General features: G+C 43.0%; 1 protein-coding gene across 3 annotated transcripts in view; it reads right to left on the bottom strand.

The window, feature by feature from the left end:
* LOC109900674 (cyclin-dependent kinase 19-like) overlaps window positions 1-18,050 on the bottom strand; it is a 57,386-nt gene that overhangs the window by 18,171 nt on the left and 21,165 nt on the right. For all 3 annotated transcript variants that reach the window (XR_004211896.1, XM_031837066.1, XM_031837067.1), the window contains exons 3-5: window positions 11,711-11,821; window positions 11,364-11,504; window positions 4,689-4,746 (exon numbers count right to left, since the gene is read on the bottom strand). Coding sequence is in view for 2 of the 3 variants with exons in the window: in XM_031837066.1 (XP_031692926.1) it covers window positions 4,689-4,746; window positions 11,364-11,504; window positions 11,711-11,821 (310 nt within the window). In the remaining variant the exon portion in view is untranslated. The remainder of the gene's footprint in view (window positions 1-4,688; window positions 4,747-11,363; window positions 11,505-11,710; window positions 11,822-18,050) is intronic.

The following is an 18,050-nucleotide window of genomic DNA, read 5'->3' as shown; positions in this document are numbered from 1 at the left end:
TAGTGGGGGAAACACCACATAGTATCAACGTATATAAGATAGTGGGGGAAACACCACATAGTATCAACGTATATAAGATAGTGGTGGAAACACAACTTAATATCAACGTGAATGAATGACAATGAAACACAGGGTGGCCTGAACCCAAGGCTACTATTGATATTTATTATAATTGATATTTGTACTGCACTGTTGAGGGAGCTGGCATGTAAGCCTTTCTCTGCACCGTTCATACCTGCTGTAAACTGTGTACATGATGAATAAACTTTGACTTGATTTCAGTGAGGGAGGTAGTGCTTGGTTGTAGGAAGGATCTCAGGCTCTGTTGAGCAAACCATACAGATGTGGGATCTTAAATTGAGCCAGTTTGTCACAGCAGGAAAATAATCCTGCAGCAACAGGAAATGTGAATTATTATGTGGATGACTTTTCCTTCAGCGAGACTGAAGATTGGTCGGAAGAATTGCATGACAAGATAAGTCTCAAGACGGTCCTGCCACCCCCAAAATCTTTTAAGAGCTCAATGCTGCTGTTCCTGTCTCTCTGCGGGTCTGGACTCACACGACTTGTTCCATTTGCTTGGGCTCAAAGCACACCAGAGACGGCATCCAGGACCCCCGGAATGTGTCAGCTGCATCCTGTTATCCTCCAAGATGCTGCGGGAACAATTGGTGTTATCTCTGCACTCTCAGGGCTCTTCTGGAGATGATGAAACTGACGACATTGGGGATATGGAGGACGCTATTTTCAAAGACCCGACTCCACTGACCCAAGCTCACGGCCTCCCCTCCCCCCGGGGAGGCTAAGTGTAGCAGTGACACCGAGGAGAGGGAAGAGTTCTCTGACCTCTCCTTCGGGAAAATCGTCCGCTCTGCCAACTTCCCTACACTCCGACTTCCCAGGGATTATCAAGGGGGCTCGGTCAAGTCAGAGATACTGACATGATGGTGGGCGGGCCTCTGGCTCAGCGATGCAAAGTGGCGGAACCTATAGCTCCCGCCATGCCCTCGCTGAATAGGTATGAAGGAGGCTCCTGAGATGAACAACTAATGGCAAGGGAAGCGGGAAAATCATATTTACCCTTTACCAGAGTGGAGGGGAAGGCAAGAACCCTTCACCATGGGAGAAGACGCTGGCTGCCCACTTTATTCCAGGCTACAGCCAATGGAACGCAAAAAAGCTTTAAAACAAAGTCAAGTCAAAACAAAGTCAAGTCTTACATGTCTAAGTGGATATTACAAACTCCCGAAGCCTTTTTAAACCTCAAATACACTACAAGTTTTACAATTTGAAATGGAATGTTCTCTTGAAACAGGTTGATCAAACTAAGATCCTACATCTGTACCATGATTAATGTATAGCTTGTCAAAGCAACCATGCTTGAATTCCACTGCCTTTTCTCTCTCACAAGAGCGGGGAAATCAAAATATACAATGCTTTATGGCTGGTGTTTATGTCAATGCTGTCAGTAAGTCATCTTATGGGCCATGTCTGCATAGCACTGGAGTCAAATCAAACCTTATTTGTCACATCCCCCAAATACAACAAGTGTAGACCTTACTGTGAAATGCTTACTTACAAGCCCTTAACCAACAGTGCCCTCTTCATGACTGTCTTGGTGTGTTTGGACCATGATATATTGTTGGTGATGTGGACACCAGGGAACTTGAAACTCTCGACCCGCTCCACTACAGCCCCGTTGATGTTAATGGGGCCAGTTCGGCACACCTTTTCCTGTAATCCACGATCAGCTCCTTTGTCTTGCTCACATTGAGGGAGAGATTGGTTGTCCTGGCACCACACTGCCAGTGTGTTTTGTAGTCTTATGGGAAGGTCTTCTGTTTTAAGTCTTATGGGGACGTCTTCTGTCTGTAGTCTTATGGCAAGGTTTTCTCTCTGTCGTCTTATGGGAAGGTCTTTTGTTTGTAGTCTTATGGGAAGGTCTTCTATTTGTAGTCTTTTGGGAATGTCTTCTGTTTGTAGTCTTATGGGAAGGTCCTCTGTTTGTAGTCTTATGGGGAGGTCTTCTGTTTGTAGTCTTATGGGAAGGTCTTCTGTTTATAGTCTTTTTTACCCCCTTTTTCTCCCCAATTTCGTGGTATCCAAGTGTTAGTAGTTACTGTCTTGTCTCATCGCAACGACTCCCGTAAGGGCTCGGGAGAGACGAAGGTCGAGAGTCATGCGTCCTCCGAAACACAACCCAACCAAGCCTCACTGCTTCTTAACACAGCGCGCATCCAACCCGGAAGCCAGACGCACCAATGTGTCAGAGGAAACACCGTACACCTGGCGAACTGGTCAGCACTGTACCCGGCCTGCCCCAGGAGTCGCTATTGCGCGATGAGACAAGGATATCCCTACCGGCCAAATCCTCATTAACCCGGACGATGCTAGGCCAATTGTGCGTCGCCACATGGACCTCCCGGTCACGGTCGGCTGTGACAGAGCCTGGGCTCGAACCCAGAGTCTCTGGTGGCACAGCCTTAGACCACTGCGCCACCCGGGAGGCCCCTATTTGTAGTATTTTTGGAAGGTCTTCTGTTTGTAGTCTTATGGAAAGGTCTTATTTTTGTAGTCCTATGGGAAGGTCTTCTGCTTGTAGACTTTTGGGAATGTCTTCTGTTTGTAGTCTTATGGGAAGGTCCTCTGTTTGTAGTGTTATTGGAAGGTTCTCTGTTTGTAGTCTTATTGGAAGGTCTTCTGTTTGTAGTCTAATGGGAAGTGATTCTGTTTGTAGTCTTATGGGAAGAGCTTCTGTTTGTATTCTTATGGGAAGGTCTTCTGTGTCTGTGCAGCACCTGAAGTGAAGTTTGGTGGTCTGGTCTGGTATGTTGGGTGTCACACTGCCATTGACACCCATGCATCCCTGAGCAGCAGTTATCATGGGGGTTCAGTGACTCTAGAACAATAACTTAGCACTAATGCTAGACTCTCAGGGTTAGGGTATAAATAGAGTCCGGCCGGTACTGCTGACCTGTGACATCATCCCAGAACAGTGCCATGCTCGGGAGTGGGTTATGCAATAGCGTGATCTGTGTGATGTGGCCATTTTAAGGCTCTCTGCCTGGTCCTGTGTCCCTGTGTTCAGAGACCCTCTCAGAGGCTGGTTGAAAGTTAAAGCTGCAGCCATTGTCAAGTAAACAACCTCATCGATCTACAGTTGAAGTCAGAAGTTTACATACACTTAGGTTGCAGTCATTACAACTTGTTTTTCAACCACTCCATACATTTCTTGTTAACAAACTATATTTTTGGCAAGTCGGTCAGGACATCTACAAGTAATTTTTCCAACAATTGTTTACAGGCAAATTATTTCACTTATAATTTACTGTATCACAATTCCAGTGGGTCAGAAGTTTACATACACTAAGTTGACTGTGCCTTTAAACAGCTTGGAAAATACCATAAAATTATGTCATGGCTTTAGAAGCTTCTGATAGGCAAATTGACACCATTTGAGTCAATTGGAGGTGTACCTGTGGATGTATTTCAAGGACGCTGGAGGAAACAGATACAAAAGTATCTATATCCACAGTAAAACGAGTCACATATCGACATAACTTGAAAGGCCCGCTCAGCAAGGAAGAAGCCACTGCTCCAAAACCGCCATAAAAAAAGCCAGACGGTTTGTAACTGCACATGGGGACAAAGATCATAACTTTTGTCCTCTGGTCTGATGAAAGAAAAATAGAACTGTTTGGCCATAATGACCATTGTTATGTTTGGAGGAAAAAAGGGGAGGCTTGCAAGCCGAAGAACACCATCCCATCCGTGAAGCACGGGGTGGCAGCATCATGTTGTGGGGGTGCTTTGCTGCAGGAGGGACTGGTGCACTTCACAAAATAAACCAATAGGTCATGAGGAAGGAAAATTATGTGGATATACTGAAGCAACATCTCAAAACATCAGTCAGGAAGTTAAAGCTTGGTCACAAATGGGTCTTCCAAATGGATAATGACACCAAGCATACTTCCAACGTTGTGGCACAATGGCTTAAGAACAACAAAGTCAAGGTATTGGAGTGACCATCACAAAGCCCTGACCCATAGAACATTTGTGGGCAGAGCTGAGAAAGCATGTGAGAGCCAGGAGGCCTACAAACCTGACTCAGTTACACCAGCTCTGTCAGGAGGAATGGGCCAACATTCACCCAACTTATTGTGGGAAGCTTGTGGAAGGCTACCCGAAACGTTTGACCCAAGTTAAACAATTTAAAGGCAATGCTACCAAATACTAATTGAGTGTATGTAAACTTCTGACCCACTGGGAATGTGTTGAAAGAAATAAATATATGTGTTGATATAAATAAATATATTTTTATATATAAAAATATTATTCTCTCGACTATTATTCTGACATTTCACATTCTTAAAATAAAGTGGTGATCCTAACTGACCTAAGACAGGGAATTTTTGTAGGATGAAATGTCAGGAATTGTGAAAAACGGAGTTTAAATGTATTTGGCTAAGGTGTATGTAAACTTCCGACTTAGACTGTATCTGCTATAGAAATAATGGTCACATTATTAAGCTGTTTTGCTCACATTCAAGTTTCAAATGGGAATACAAATAATATGATGTATAATCAACCTACTGACAGAGTTTTAAGCTTTAAATAACTGAATCAGCAGCCCGCTCCATCAATCATCTACAGTGTATTAACTTCAGTGTACATTTAGCCCATCTTACCGATTTTCACTCGCCCTCGTTCTGAGCCCTCCCCCATAACCAGAATGTTGGCTGGTTTCTAGAGGAGAGAGAGACAAACAGACAAACATTTAATCATCTTGTTCTGTGTGTGTTTCAGATATTAGGGAAGCCTCAGAGGCTCCAATACCAAGTAAGACAACACAACATAGAAATTAGGTTACACTCACTTCACAGGTGTATCACATATTATAAACTGGGTCGTTTTGCTCCTGGATGCTGATTGGCTGAAAGCTGTGGTATTTCAGACATTCTAAATTGTGTGGTTCAAGCCTTGAATGCTGATTAGCTGAAAGCCAATACCACGGGTATGACAAAACATTTATTTTTACTACTCTAATTATGTTGGTAACCAGTTTATAATAGCAATAAGGCACCTTGGGGGTTTGCGGTATATGGCCAATATACCACGGCTAAGGGCTGTATCCAAGCACTCTGTGTTGTGTCATGCTTAAGAACATCTCTTAGTCATTGTATATTGGCCATATACCACACCTCCTTAGGCCTTATTGCTTAAATAGACAAAAATGCCATGCATGTCCAATGTCTTTTGGAGGGAAGTTTTGGTAATATCAGTGTAACATACAAATAACAGAGGTAGAGCATGCCAAATGGAAAGCGAATTGCGCTATTGACCTACATACTGCCAAAGACAAAAAAAGAGGTCAAACTACTATAAAAATTCTGTGAAAGATTGCTCTGTCAATGATTGTACTGATCATTGATATCAAGGTCTGCCATGGTTGTGAATCATGCCTGTTCCTTTGGGACACTGATTCCAACCACGCAATAATCTCTAACTTAGTCTGTGTTTTAGGGCTTTGGGGAGGAATTATATTATGATGCCCAGTATAGTTCTGTGGTTTCCTGCATGATACCAGAACCACCTAGCCAATTCAAATCCGGACACATGGAGAAACCAGCCACACAGTCTGTGTTCCAAGAACTCATCTTGCAGAAAACAAATTTACATTATATGTCAATCAAAGTTTCCAAACACAGTTTGCCATGGTGTGTCCAGCACATAACCACCACTGTTTTCACTTTCACTTTATCCAAAGATTTATGCCCAAAGAAAAATTATCTAGCTCTGCTTCATCTCCTACCCATCCACTATCCATGCTGCACATTAAAGACATCACAGTGCCAGATGTATACAGTACACAATAACATTTCCAATGACTATATTCAACTAGTAGGCAACCCACTATTTATTTCATCTTATAAAACGGGTGGGTCTAATCCTGAATGCTGATTGGTTAAAACCGCATTCCAGCCGGTGTCTATTCCACAAGTTACCACTGGCTAAATCTATGATGTTAAAGTGCCTATTTACTGTGTTCCATCTGACTGCGCAATCCACTGTCTCATCAGCCCAGCCAAGCAATTTATAATCTTGATCTCCACTCCAAATCCTTCCATTGTCTGTTAGTCCCCTGAATCTGTGTGAATCTTACATCTCATAGGATTCAATCTGTTCAACAAACAGGTTCCTATAGCAAACAGGGTTTGCTCTAGGGATGCCACTTATAATGATCTCTATTATTCAAACACACAACAAAACACTGCTATCGGCAAACACTATGACGACCCACATGAGCATGAGTTTCTTTTCAAGCCCAAATGACTGGCACCGGCTCCTCTTTGAAATTCTAAACTGGGCTAATGGATTCAATCCAAAGACATTCATTTTCATTGGCCCAATGTTCAAATAGATCATATTTTCATACAGGTAAACAATAACTATGAAAATACTCTCATAAAACAGAGACTGGATGAACGGGCAATTAAAAAGTAAAATGACCATGTTAATGAGGTTGTAATGTTGCTGTATGATATATTTTTTCTTCAAAAGTTTGGATTTGATTGATTCTAACATGTGTTTAGCTTCCCAGAAAAGTTAGGAGACTTTGTGCAGTGGGTCAGGAGTGGTAAACAGATATCCCTAAGTTAGCGTTTACCAAACTCGGTCCCCGGGACCCCAAGGGTGTAGTTTTGTTTTTTGCCCTAACACTACACAGCTGATTCAAAGCTTGATGATTAGTTGGGGGTCTCGAGGACTGAGTTTGGGAAACACTGCCGTAAATCCTCCATGGACAGAAAACGCAATCCCTAAGGAGGTGCATCTCTTTCACAAAAAAACGTACCCCCCTGTTGAGTAAAAAATAGCCCTGTTTTCAGGCCAGGAAGGGCCAGAGGCTAACACTGTCTTTACATGTACTGGGAAACATACAACAGTGCCATTATTAATTCAGCAGCTTTCTCCTTGCTTTTCTCTGTAGTCGTCTTTTTTCAGATTAAGTAATGACCCTGTTTTTCTCGGCGCACAGGCATTAACCACTTTACTGTCATAACCATGTTATAGCAGTGCAGGCCTGCCACAGCCCACTGCACACAGGATATAGAGGGCACCGGGCACATACATATTCATACAAAGGACAGTTGGTGTGGATGCTATTTTCCTAGACATTTTCTTGTTGCGGACGTGGCATGTGACTGCGGGTAGCCAGGGATTACTCCAGCTTTGAACAATATTCCATTACGTCAGAGATAAGGGCATGTCCTTAGTAATCAATCATGACAACAACCCACCATTGGCCGGCAGATGAGAGAGTGCAACCTAGCTATATGCTGCAGCTGAAATCTGACAGCCTGGACATATTGACTTTCAGGGGGGGAGTGGGACCTGCAATCTGGGATCTAACTCTGCTGGCTAGTGGCTGGTGTGGGTTATGTAACTTAGGCAGGAGATGGGGGCGGGATGGGAATGGGGAAGTGCTGCCTGGTTCGCTGGAGACTAAGGATGGGGAGATGCTTCCTGGTTCGCTGGAGACTAAGGATGGGGAGATGCTGCCTGGTTCACTGGAGACTAAGGATGGGGAGATGCTGCCTGGTTCACTGGAGACTGAGGATGGGAAGGTGCTGCCTGTCTCGCAGGAGACTAAGGATGGGGAGATGCTGCCTGGTTCGCTGGAGACTAAGGATGGGAAGGTGCTGCCTGGTTTGCTGGAGACTGAGGATGGGAAGGTGCTGCCTGGTTCGCTGGAGACTGAGGATGGGAAGGTGCCGCCTGTCTCGCAGGAGACTGAGGATGGGGAGGTGCTGCCTGACTTGCTCGAGACAGAGGATGGGTACAGTGGTGAGGGGAGGCTGGTCTCTCTGCAGCGGTGCAGTGCCCAGCTGCAGCACAAGGTTGAGTGTTGCATAATAAGACAGTGGTGTAGGGAGCCATGTGTAGGGAGCCATGAAAGAGTGGTGGTGGGAGCCATGAAAGACGTGCTATTGCCCTACCCATGTGGCTGTTGATAAAGCACTGAGTCGCTGGAGTAACTAGCCCCCGAGGAGATTAGGAATGCTGTTTGCATTACTCACCCTTTAGCCTAAATCTAACACACCTCCCCCAACATGACTCGGGAGAAAAATGTCCAGATGGGGTGGAATGTGGCATTTTCCATTGAGTAGCAACATCTGAGGTACACGGCTATAAAGTGGTAGACAAAGGAAGTTGACTCTTTCATATTCAGGACAATTTCACAATGGAATGGCCAACAAACTCCCTGTGCAAAACAGACTACACATACCCACGTATCCCGATTCCGAACACCACCAGCTTGAGAGTGGAATTTGCACAATAGCAGGAAGTGCTTGCTTTGAGAAAACTGCAAAACATCAACCTTTATCTGGAATCAGACACAGAGAAAGCGACAACAGAGAAATTCACCCTGGGGCAAAGAAAATAGTTATTAAGTGCCGGAAGAATTGGTGTCCAGATAAGAGAGAAAAACAACGCTAGCTACTGTGCCAGTGTGTTTTAATTCCCGCAGTTGCTAGGTATGTACTGACCATGTACAGTAGTACTGACAGAGGCCTCTGCTTAGATACAGGCATGCTTGTACAACAGGAAGGCAGCGACGGCAGCATATACCCTTGGTGTTGAGGTCAGACATATGACATAGGTCAGACATATGAAATCAAAAACACAAGACCATTGTCCCTTCTGTTGTATCCTGGGCGATTCATTAACCACATCTATTGACCAGGCATTAAAGACCTGCTTAATCCTATAGAATCTCTAAGCAGAATTAAAGAAATACGCTATTGATGACACACTCTCAACAAGTAATACCATGTCATAAACTGCTCAGCAATCACCATCATCAACGACAACGTGATCCACTATCCTCGCAAAGTTATCAATCAACTCGGATTTCACCTCCAAAATAACCCCTACAAGGGACACATATTGAACAAGGGGCCATCAATGGCATGGCAGTGCAGTACTATGTCTTCATCCCTGTATTACTCCACCTTGGCTGTCGGGGTATAGGCCGAGTTAGTGAGGCTGAGGCCCTGGCTGATAGATCCCTGTGTATTTATATAACGGGAGTTAGCGTTGGTCCTCGTCGCACCATGCTGCCATCTGGGAGAGCTGAGAGAGATTACATGAGAGGGGATGGCCCGATAAAGGCCTGATAAGAATGCTGGAGCTGTGGGACTTGCAGATTCATTCTACTCTGCATTAGTCTCCAGAGACGGGACGGAAGTCACATCAACTGACTGACTTATACTCTGAAGTGTGCCGACTCAATTAGTGTGCTGGTAGTAAACACCAAACATCTGGGCACCAATGAGTTAGAATAGAATAGATTCCCTACTACCCATTCTTCCACCCATAGACATTTGTATTTATTATCGCAGCAGCTACTCTTCCTGGGGTCCATAAAAACATTAAGGCAGTAATATACATTATAATACCAAACATAAAAATACATTTAACAACAGATTTCACGATACATGAAGTGTGTTCCAGGCCTCTACTCTACTACAATACACAATCGAGGTGTAATCAAATCAAAAACAATATCCCGATATGTAACTATATCGATTTCCCCCCTATCACTAATAATAGTATATAACAGAAGCATAACACTTACCAACTAGCTGATGGAAAGATATTTTCCTGATAACACACTCAGCAAAGAGGGACTGTACGTGTGTGTATAGTGTGTATGTTATGTGTGTTTGTACCTGTGTGTGTGACTCTTCGTAGTCCTCGCTGTTGCATAAGGGGTATTTTTATCCGTTTTAACACTTTGATGAGTGTGTTATCAGGAAAATATCTTTACAACAGTCTCTACTCATTGCAATCATCCCCAGTGTTTACTGCTTGAAGAATGTCAATATAATGACACAGCTGGTGTCCTCTAATAGCAGCTGACTTCTCACTGGCTGGCAGGACACAAACGATTGTCTTTCCATCAGCTAGTTGGTAAGTGTTATGCTTCTGTTATATACTATTATTAGTGATAGGGGGGAAATCGATACAGTTACATATCGGGATATTGTTTTTTACGATATATTGTATCGTTTTGACAATATCGCAACATCATTTTTGCGCTAGTTGGCTGTACCTGCACCAAAACTCCAGTATTTTGGTGCAGGTATAGCTTGTTCTCCATCTTCTTTTTAAATAAGGAGCCAATTTGTTTTCAGCACTTCTATTTCCATGACTGATCAAAACTCGTTCTCGTGGCTCTCTCTTGTTCCTCTGTAGCAGACATATAGTGAGCAATACGTTTGGAACATCGAATGGCAATAAAATCACAGTATCCAATTGCCATACTTATAAAATTGTGAGAATCGCAATACATATCGTATTGGCATCTAAGTATTGTGATAATATCGTATCGTCAGGTCCCTGGCAATTCCCAGCCATAAGTGTTGTGTCACTGTAATATAGTGTTATAAAAGTTGAATATAGTGTTATAAGTGTAATGTAGAGTTATAACATTGTAATATAGTGTTATAAGTGTAATGTAGAGTTATAACAGTGTAATATAGTGTTATAAGTGTAATGTAGAGTTATAACAGTGTAATATAGTGTTATAAGTGTAATGTAGTGTTATAACAGTAAAATGTAGTGTTATAACAGTGTAATATAGCCCTTATCATGGAATGTCCAAGTTGCACCATAATCAGTTAAGTTTGGGACAATCAGAAAGAAAAAAAAGCTTCTCAACCAAAATAAAAGCTTATTTGTAAAAGGAACTGCAGAAAGAGATAAGAGAGAGAGAGAGAGAGAGAGAGAGAGGGGCCGTGAGGAGAGGAGGTTTCTACAGCCAGATAAGAGAGAAAACAATCCTGTGACCTCGTTCCAGCTGGGCCCAGGGCTGACCTTCCGCTACAATGAGCCCAGCAGAGTTAGGTGAACAGCCTGACCTTCCAGGAAAACACTGTGGGAAAGGTATGGGGGAGAAAGTCTCACAGGGGTGCTAGAGTACAGGCTGGGTGGTGGTGGTGGTGAGGGTAGGGGGGCAGAATTGACAACATTCACCAAGCCAAGACACTTTGCTCCACAGCCAAGGGCCTTAGAATCATAATAATAAACAGTACAATGTTATAACAGCACTTGTGCCAGACAACACAGTATTCAGTTAGCTGGCAAGAGGGTTGCTTTAATGTTCCTTTTTGCAGTGAACACCACTCATTGCTGCTTCTAGATATGCAAACAAGTAACTTATTTGCATGCGCCCTATTGGTTGAAAGCAGTTAATATCAGTGACCAATGGGAAAAGGACAGATCAGTGGATGAGGTGTCAGTGAGCATGTGTAGCAACATTGTAAAGGGACACTGGAACTACAGTACAATCGACTCACCAGATCCCTGTGAAGCACCCAGTTGGCATGGAGGTAATGGATCCCGTCCAGAATCTGATACAGGAGAGACTTGACCATGCCTCTCGGCAGCTGTATGGGCTTTTTATTGGCCTTAGAGGCACGGTGGAACTTGATGATGTGCTGAAAGGAGACCAGGGGGAGTGTCATTGAGAAACTGATCAAGCAAGGGAATCAAACAGCTAGTTTCCACAACATACAATACATCATGTACCATACACGGTCCTTTACAGACAGGAAAACGTCAAGAACAAAGACCAAACAACTAAAACATCCAAACAAAAACCTAAATCTGGTCTTCTGACTGGCAGTTGTGATGAAACACTTACCCAGAGGTCGTGCTCAGCATAGTCAAAGAGGAGCCACACCTTTCTGTCACTGTGAGACAGGAACACTTTCTGCAGGGCGATCACGTTGGGGTGTTTCAGTTCTCGTAACAGCTGCAACACACAGCAAGAGCTTCCATAAATCTCCAACAGAAAAAAAACACCTATTTCAATGCAATTAATTAACACCTTCTGAATTATTGAAGTTTTCAGTTTATTCAGTTTATTTGCAGAATTCTGACACGAAGTTGGAAACCATTACACTGCATTAAATATAACAATTTTGTACATGCTGTACTGGAGGCTATGTGCCACACATCTCTCATGTCTTATCCTCACATCAACATGTCAGATAAAGATTGACAGCATATGGAAAACGAAACTAAAAGGAAGAGTCCTCTAGGGATGGGCATTAGGGATGGGCAAATAATTGTACTATTTGAATAATATCATGAAACATCAGGATAGTCTAAATGACATTTTTGTTTCAAAATACCACTATTAATTTGACCAATCAGAACGACGCAAATGTACATGCTGGACAGCCGACATGTTACTTTTCTCCGGTAGTTTGGCTAACAGCAACAACAGCTAAAGAGGAGTCTGTTTTTCACCATGATAGAACTGATTCTGTTACAAAAACATTTTCTGGGGCGAGTTCTGCATTGATCTATGTCAGGTATTGTGGAAACTCCATTAGGTGAGCACCAGTAATTGCCATTTCAAGTGGGGGAAATAGCATACCGATGTCAGGGCCTTTGATGGCTAAATGCGCAGAAGTAGCTCAACCCACCGTTATAAAAACTACAGGTACATCATTTATTTTTATTTTTTAAATGTCATGATATATCATTGTAGGTTAAAATGTCACAAGGATCATTTCATTTCATTTAGACAAAGCTTTTCCATTGTTAAAAAAGGCCTCCAAAAATGAACACTCCCTCAAGTAATCAAATATGAACCTCCATTCGGATATCTAGATATTGAATTATCCATGCCCATAATAGTTTCCTCACAAATCATGAGGGATTTCCACACTACTCTAATCACATGAAGTGGGAACTCGTGTTGTAGTTGTTGTTGTTGTCGTTATGAACTCTCCATCTCACTCCAACCCTCTGCACCAGCAGACAGATGGACCATCAGGCTATGCAGCCAGCCCCGCTGTGTTTCCATGGATTTATTACATAAGAGAGATGCTCCCACCTGCGCTGTGTGTTTTAGTTTCTCCACTGAAACCTTGTGTGTCTTACCAATGGGCCCAAAGCAGATGTTCCAACATCAGCGTGGCAGGCAACACATAGCCCCTGCACAGCTGAGGCTGAGAGACACGCCACTACAGTCTGCCTTCACTATACTGTATTAACATCAATACATTATATTTCTACACACTAAGGACTCTGTATTACTGCACTAAGATAAAAACATTATACTCCCACACAATCAGCTGTTTCTCTTCATGTTCATCCTCTCCCCGCTTGTTTTGTCAGCGGAGGCACAACTGAATTCATAATCAATCGAGCCCTTTAGATAGACTACGATCTCAATAGGGGGGTTGTGTGTGTGTGTGTGGCTTTGTTGGGAAAGAGCTGAAACGGGCCGTAATGAATTATTCACTCATAGTGTCACCTGACCTGAAATCCCATGGAAGAATACCTCTCTGTGAGTGTCCCTCCCTGCGATCCTGACGACACCGTACACTAAACATGCAGCCAGGGCGTTGGCTCGAGCTAGGGCACAGTTGGCTGTAATTTCAGAGTGTCCGCCGACAAGGACAGACAGGGTTACAGCCAGGGGGGAGTGGCTCTCTGCATTGACAATGTACTATATCACACGCACACAACCATGCACACACACAGCCTGTCTCCCCCCTCGGTTCTACCCGCAAGGCAGGCTAGTACAGTAGTAAGAAGCTTGAAAAGTGAGGGGGAGGGGCAGAGACAGAGCAGGGGGAATAATGCTGTGATTGTATATGCCGCAAGTTTGATTTGGGCTTTGGATGGGGGAAATGAGGAGGGGGTTATTGAGGTTAGTGTTTAATAACAAGCTAATCCCTGGGCTATGACACGGCATTGTGCTAATAAGCCCTGGGTTTACAGGCATACTACAGGCAGACCCCTGTCTCTGTGATGCTGGCCACACTGACTGGAATCACAGAGCCACAAGGACTAGCCACCCACACCAGACCAATTCTGGTATAACTGCTTTCTCATAGTACCCCACAATGGTCGGCGTTCAGCAGTATGCACTCTTTATAATCGGCTAAACTAACAAACAGGGATCCCGTGCAGTCACATGACTTCTACAAAAGGTATAGAGGTAATTTCGTTATGGCAAATGCAAAGATGCACATTGTATTTATCCAGGGGGAAGGCCAGACTATGTAGCTCAGTTGGTAGAGCATGGTGCTTGCAACACCAGGATAGTGAGTTTGATTCCTGGGACCACCCATATGTAAAATGTATGCATGCATGATTGTAAGTAGTTTGGATAAAAGTGTTTGCTAAATGGCATATATTATCTATTATATTATACTGTACAGTAGAGTACTGAAAATAACAGTGTTGTTGTTTCAGCTTAGCATTTCAGTATAATACTCCTTCCATATTGACACAGAATCAATGAGCTTATTGCAGTAAATCCATCACAGGGGATGGATCCTTTGTAGAATCACTCCACTCTCAAGTGAATTTGAGAGCAGAGAAGAGGAGCAAAGACAGTGTAGTGAAACAGACTTCATGTCATCAGGACAGTCTCTGTCTGTCAGGGCCCATGTTCCTTTACAGGGGGCATCACCTCAGTCAAACCTCACTGCCGTGATCAGGTGCCCTTAATCCACTCTCTCTCTCTCTGGTCCACAGGAAGCAAGATTGCAGCTGCCCTAGGGGACATTTTACTGGACTGAGTAAATAAAAACTCTGACTCAGCCATTTCATGGGATCAAGATGAGATTATATCTATGTAGATTCTGGTTTTCTGCTCCACATAACACCCAGTGTGTCAATTAACGACTGCAGCAATTACCATCAAAAGGTCACGATACCGTCATTGTAAAAAATCATGTGTTCTTAAGTGACTTGCCTTGTTAAATAAAGGTTACACACAATATCTGATAGATCCATAAAACATAAAAGTATTGTGCAATCAATATTTTGTGAAAGTGCTGTACATCCCATTGTATATGTTTCCTGTTTCAAATCTACTTATCAAACCTGTTTGTCTGTCAGAAACAGCCAAACATATGTCAAAAGAAACGACATGAAAAGAAAAGACATAAAAAATTATTTGGCCATGACCATTGCACAGAACCCTCATTGTGAATATGTGGCAAGAATATAAGAACAGAGCAGTTGTTCGTGGCCTGTTCTGGGAAAAATGGGTCATGTTTTTCAACAGCTTCACAGGGAAAGCTCTGGCTGGATATGGGCCAAATGTCAGCACAGCCTCTGTTGTCAGGACAGCCAATACACCTTTAAAGAGGCCACATGAACCTGGACCCATGAGGTCTCGGCTTTCAGTTCACTAACCACCCCTGGCTCATATATATAACCCCACATAACACTTGGAAACTTAAATAGCTTGCAATTCAGTCTATTTCTATGGGCATTTAAGCCTTGGCAGTCATTACCACATTATACACATTTAGGGTTTTAGATCAATGTGGGTTTTGTATTACACTCATCGAGCACAAGTCAAAACAAGTCACAAATCTGGGGATAAGAGAGTGAGAAGAACCACAAGAAAACAGTGTCTCCCTGAGTTGGGCCTGGAGAAAGCTGTCTCCAAAATGGCACACCGTTCCCTGTAGTGCACACATATTTGACCAAAGCCCTATGGGTGCCATTTGGGATGCAGCTCGGGACTGACTAACGAGCTGGCGTTCTTCATGCGGCTACAGCGCACTGGGTCGATAAATCCAGAGCAGGCAGGCTGCTGCTGTGTGTTTTGGACCAAGAACCACTACAGGTCCAAGTGAAACACTACGGCTCTGTGTGTGGAAATGTGCATGCCAAGCTTTTCCCTGAGACTGAACAAAGGCAAGGCAAGCATTCTGCTCTCTCTGCTCAGCTGCCGCCAGACATTTACTCTTGTTATTCTGTGTTGCCCAGAACATGCTGACTCTGTTAGAAGCTGTGTCGTTGAGTAACCATGGTCTGTGGCGCAGGGAAGATTAGTGTAGCTACTAGCAGCATATTCTCTGACAGAATAGATACCCACATGCAGGTTCTTTGGCACGTATTAGAATGCCATTGAAGAATGCATGTTGTGGTTATCCTTATCCGCGGTATATTGGCCATATACCACACCTGCTCGGGCGTTATTGCTTAATTATACAACTGTCTTCCTTATCTATTTACAGTACTAAGGATCTTCCCCTGCATGGACACACTGTCACTAACCTAAAGCATATGTCATGACAGGCCTGATGGAAACAAACAAAAAATGTCGGTAACCTTTCCAAATGTCGACAACTAAATACACTAGACAAGGTGGGCTCTTTTGTGACGGTAAAATGAATTATGCAAAAAATGTCGGTTTAAACGCTTTTATGCGTAAATATTTATATAATAACCATGATATCGAAGTAAACTTTGAGTCACTAGATGACATGTTGTGTGGTCCTCCCACTATGACTAATCGGGAAAGCTTGCAATTTATTAGGTTACAGATTAAATCAATTATAATTAACTTCAAAGGGTGGTGAGAGTGCAAGGTGATGAGCTTGATGCTCATTTCCAATAAATATTGAGGGTCTTATTCTGGTGACATGATAATCAATGCTTGGCTGCTGTTTGACAAATAAAAATTAACAAATGAATTAAGTCTGGGAACTGGCTCGGCAGACAGCGCTGTTGGCTGAAGCGCAAGTGCCAATACCAGAGAGTGCACACTCGCAATATAACGCAGATTTTGGTGAGAAAACCATCAGTAGAGTTGAAAATGCGATGGAAACCCAATTAAGTTGTATTTTTTATTCGATACATGGGTTTTTAAACACAAAAGGTATTTTATGTTCACTACATCATCGCGCACAGCCCTTTATCTGCAACAAGTCAATTTGATGGTAGCACATCTCTGGTGGGAAAATGTGCATATTGTTTTTATGCGGCTTTTAGAATATTCACATGAACATTTGGATGGAAACCTAGCTTCTGACTGTCATTTCATCCATGGCAACCAAGTGAGAGTGCCTGCCAACCCACTCCCTCTGCAAACACAACTAAAACATGGTAATGTTTACACAGTGATCAGAATGGTCGGAAAGAATAGCTGACTTTGGCTGGTTGACAGAGTGAATAGCAGAACTACTCATAGACTAAGCCGAGGCAGGTCCCAGACTTAATTCATTGGATGACCATAGGATTCACAGAACATTCAGTATCAGGTGTTTCTGTGTACTGAGGCACACGTTTTCCCTGTCCCCTATTAAATGTTGTATTTTACAACATAAAGAAGATGGTTGGGTAACCTCTTCATCTGTCATTAATCACTCACTCAATTCCTTCTTTACCCCCCCCCCTCTTGTTTTCGTGGAAGAAAATAAATGTTGTGCAAATCACTGTTGTCATTGTTTTTGTCTGAAGGACATTTACCCTGGTCCCCTTGATTGTATTTAAAGAAAAGCCTTTTGGTGATAATAAACTAAAAACAGGACTTGCTTCAAGGGAAACTGCATTTTCAAAATAGTTTCAACCGCTGATGGTCAATCTAAACTAGACCAACAACAATCTAAACCTGGTAGTTTAGATTCTCAAAATAGATTGGGTGAAATGGATGCCAGAATTGCACAATAACAGTCTGTTTGGTGTTTCATTGCTAATACATTGCTCCGATTTTCTGCATGAGTCACAGACAAAATAATATGCACCGGCAAACCTCAGGCCACACCACAGCGGTAATAGCCCACTTATGGGAAGTAGGTCTATCACCAAACACCAAATAAAAAATAAATAATTTAACCAATTCTGAGATTTTGTGTTGATTTGTACTGATCTTAACTTTTTTTGTACATGATGTTTCCGCCATCGGTTCCTATGATCGAAAATAATTTATGGACATCAGAACAGTGATCATTAACCTCGAATTTTGATGAAGATTTCGACTTCAATGAGTCAGTGGCGCAGGACATCCTGCTCAACCCAGACCAGGCCCTAATCCCTGACACTTAAAAGAGACGACAATATAGAGGCTGAAGTGTGGGCACCCTGATGAAACAGAAACGGCAAAGAAATAAACCGCCTCTACCCTCTGTTCTATTGACGAATGTACAAACACTGGAGAACAAACTGGACAAGCTCTGTTCGAGACTATCCTATCAACGGGATCTGAAGAACTGAACATG

The sequence above is a fragment of the Oncorhynchus kisutch genome, linkage group LG12 (assembly GCF_002021735.2).
Source record: "Oncorhynchus kisutch isolate 150728-3 linkage group LG12, Okis_V2, whole genome shotgun sequence".
Taxonomy (NCBI): Eukaryota; Metazoa; Chordata; class Actinopteri; order Salmoniformes; family Salmonidae; genus Oncorhynchus; species Oncorhynchus kisutch.
Note: the sequence above shows the minus strand (reverse complement) of the source record. Positions and strands in the feature narration are given on the sequence as shown.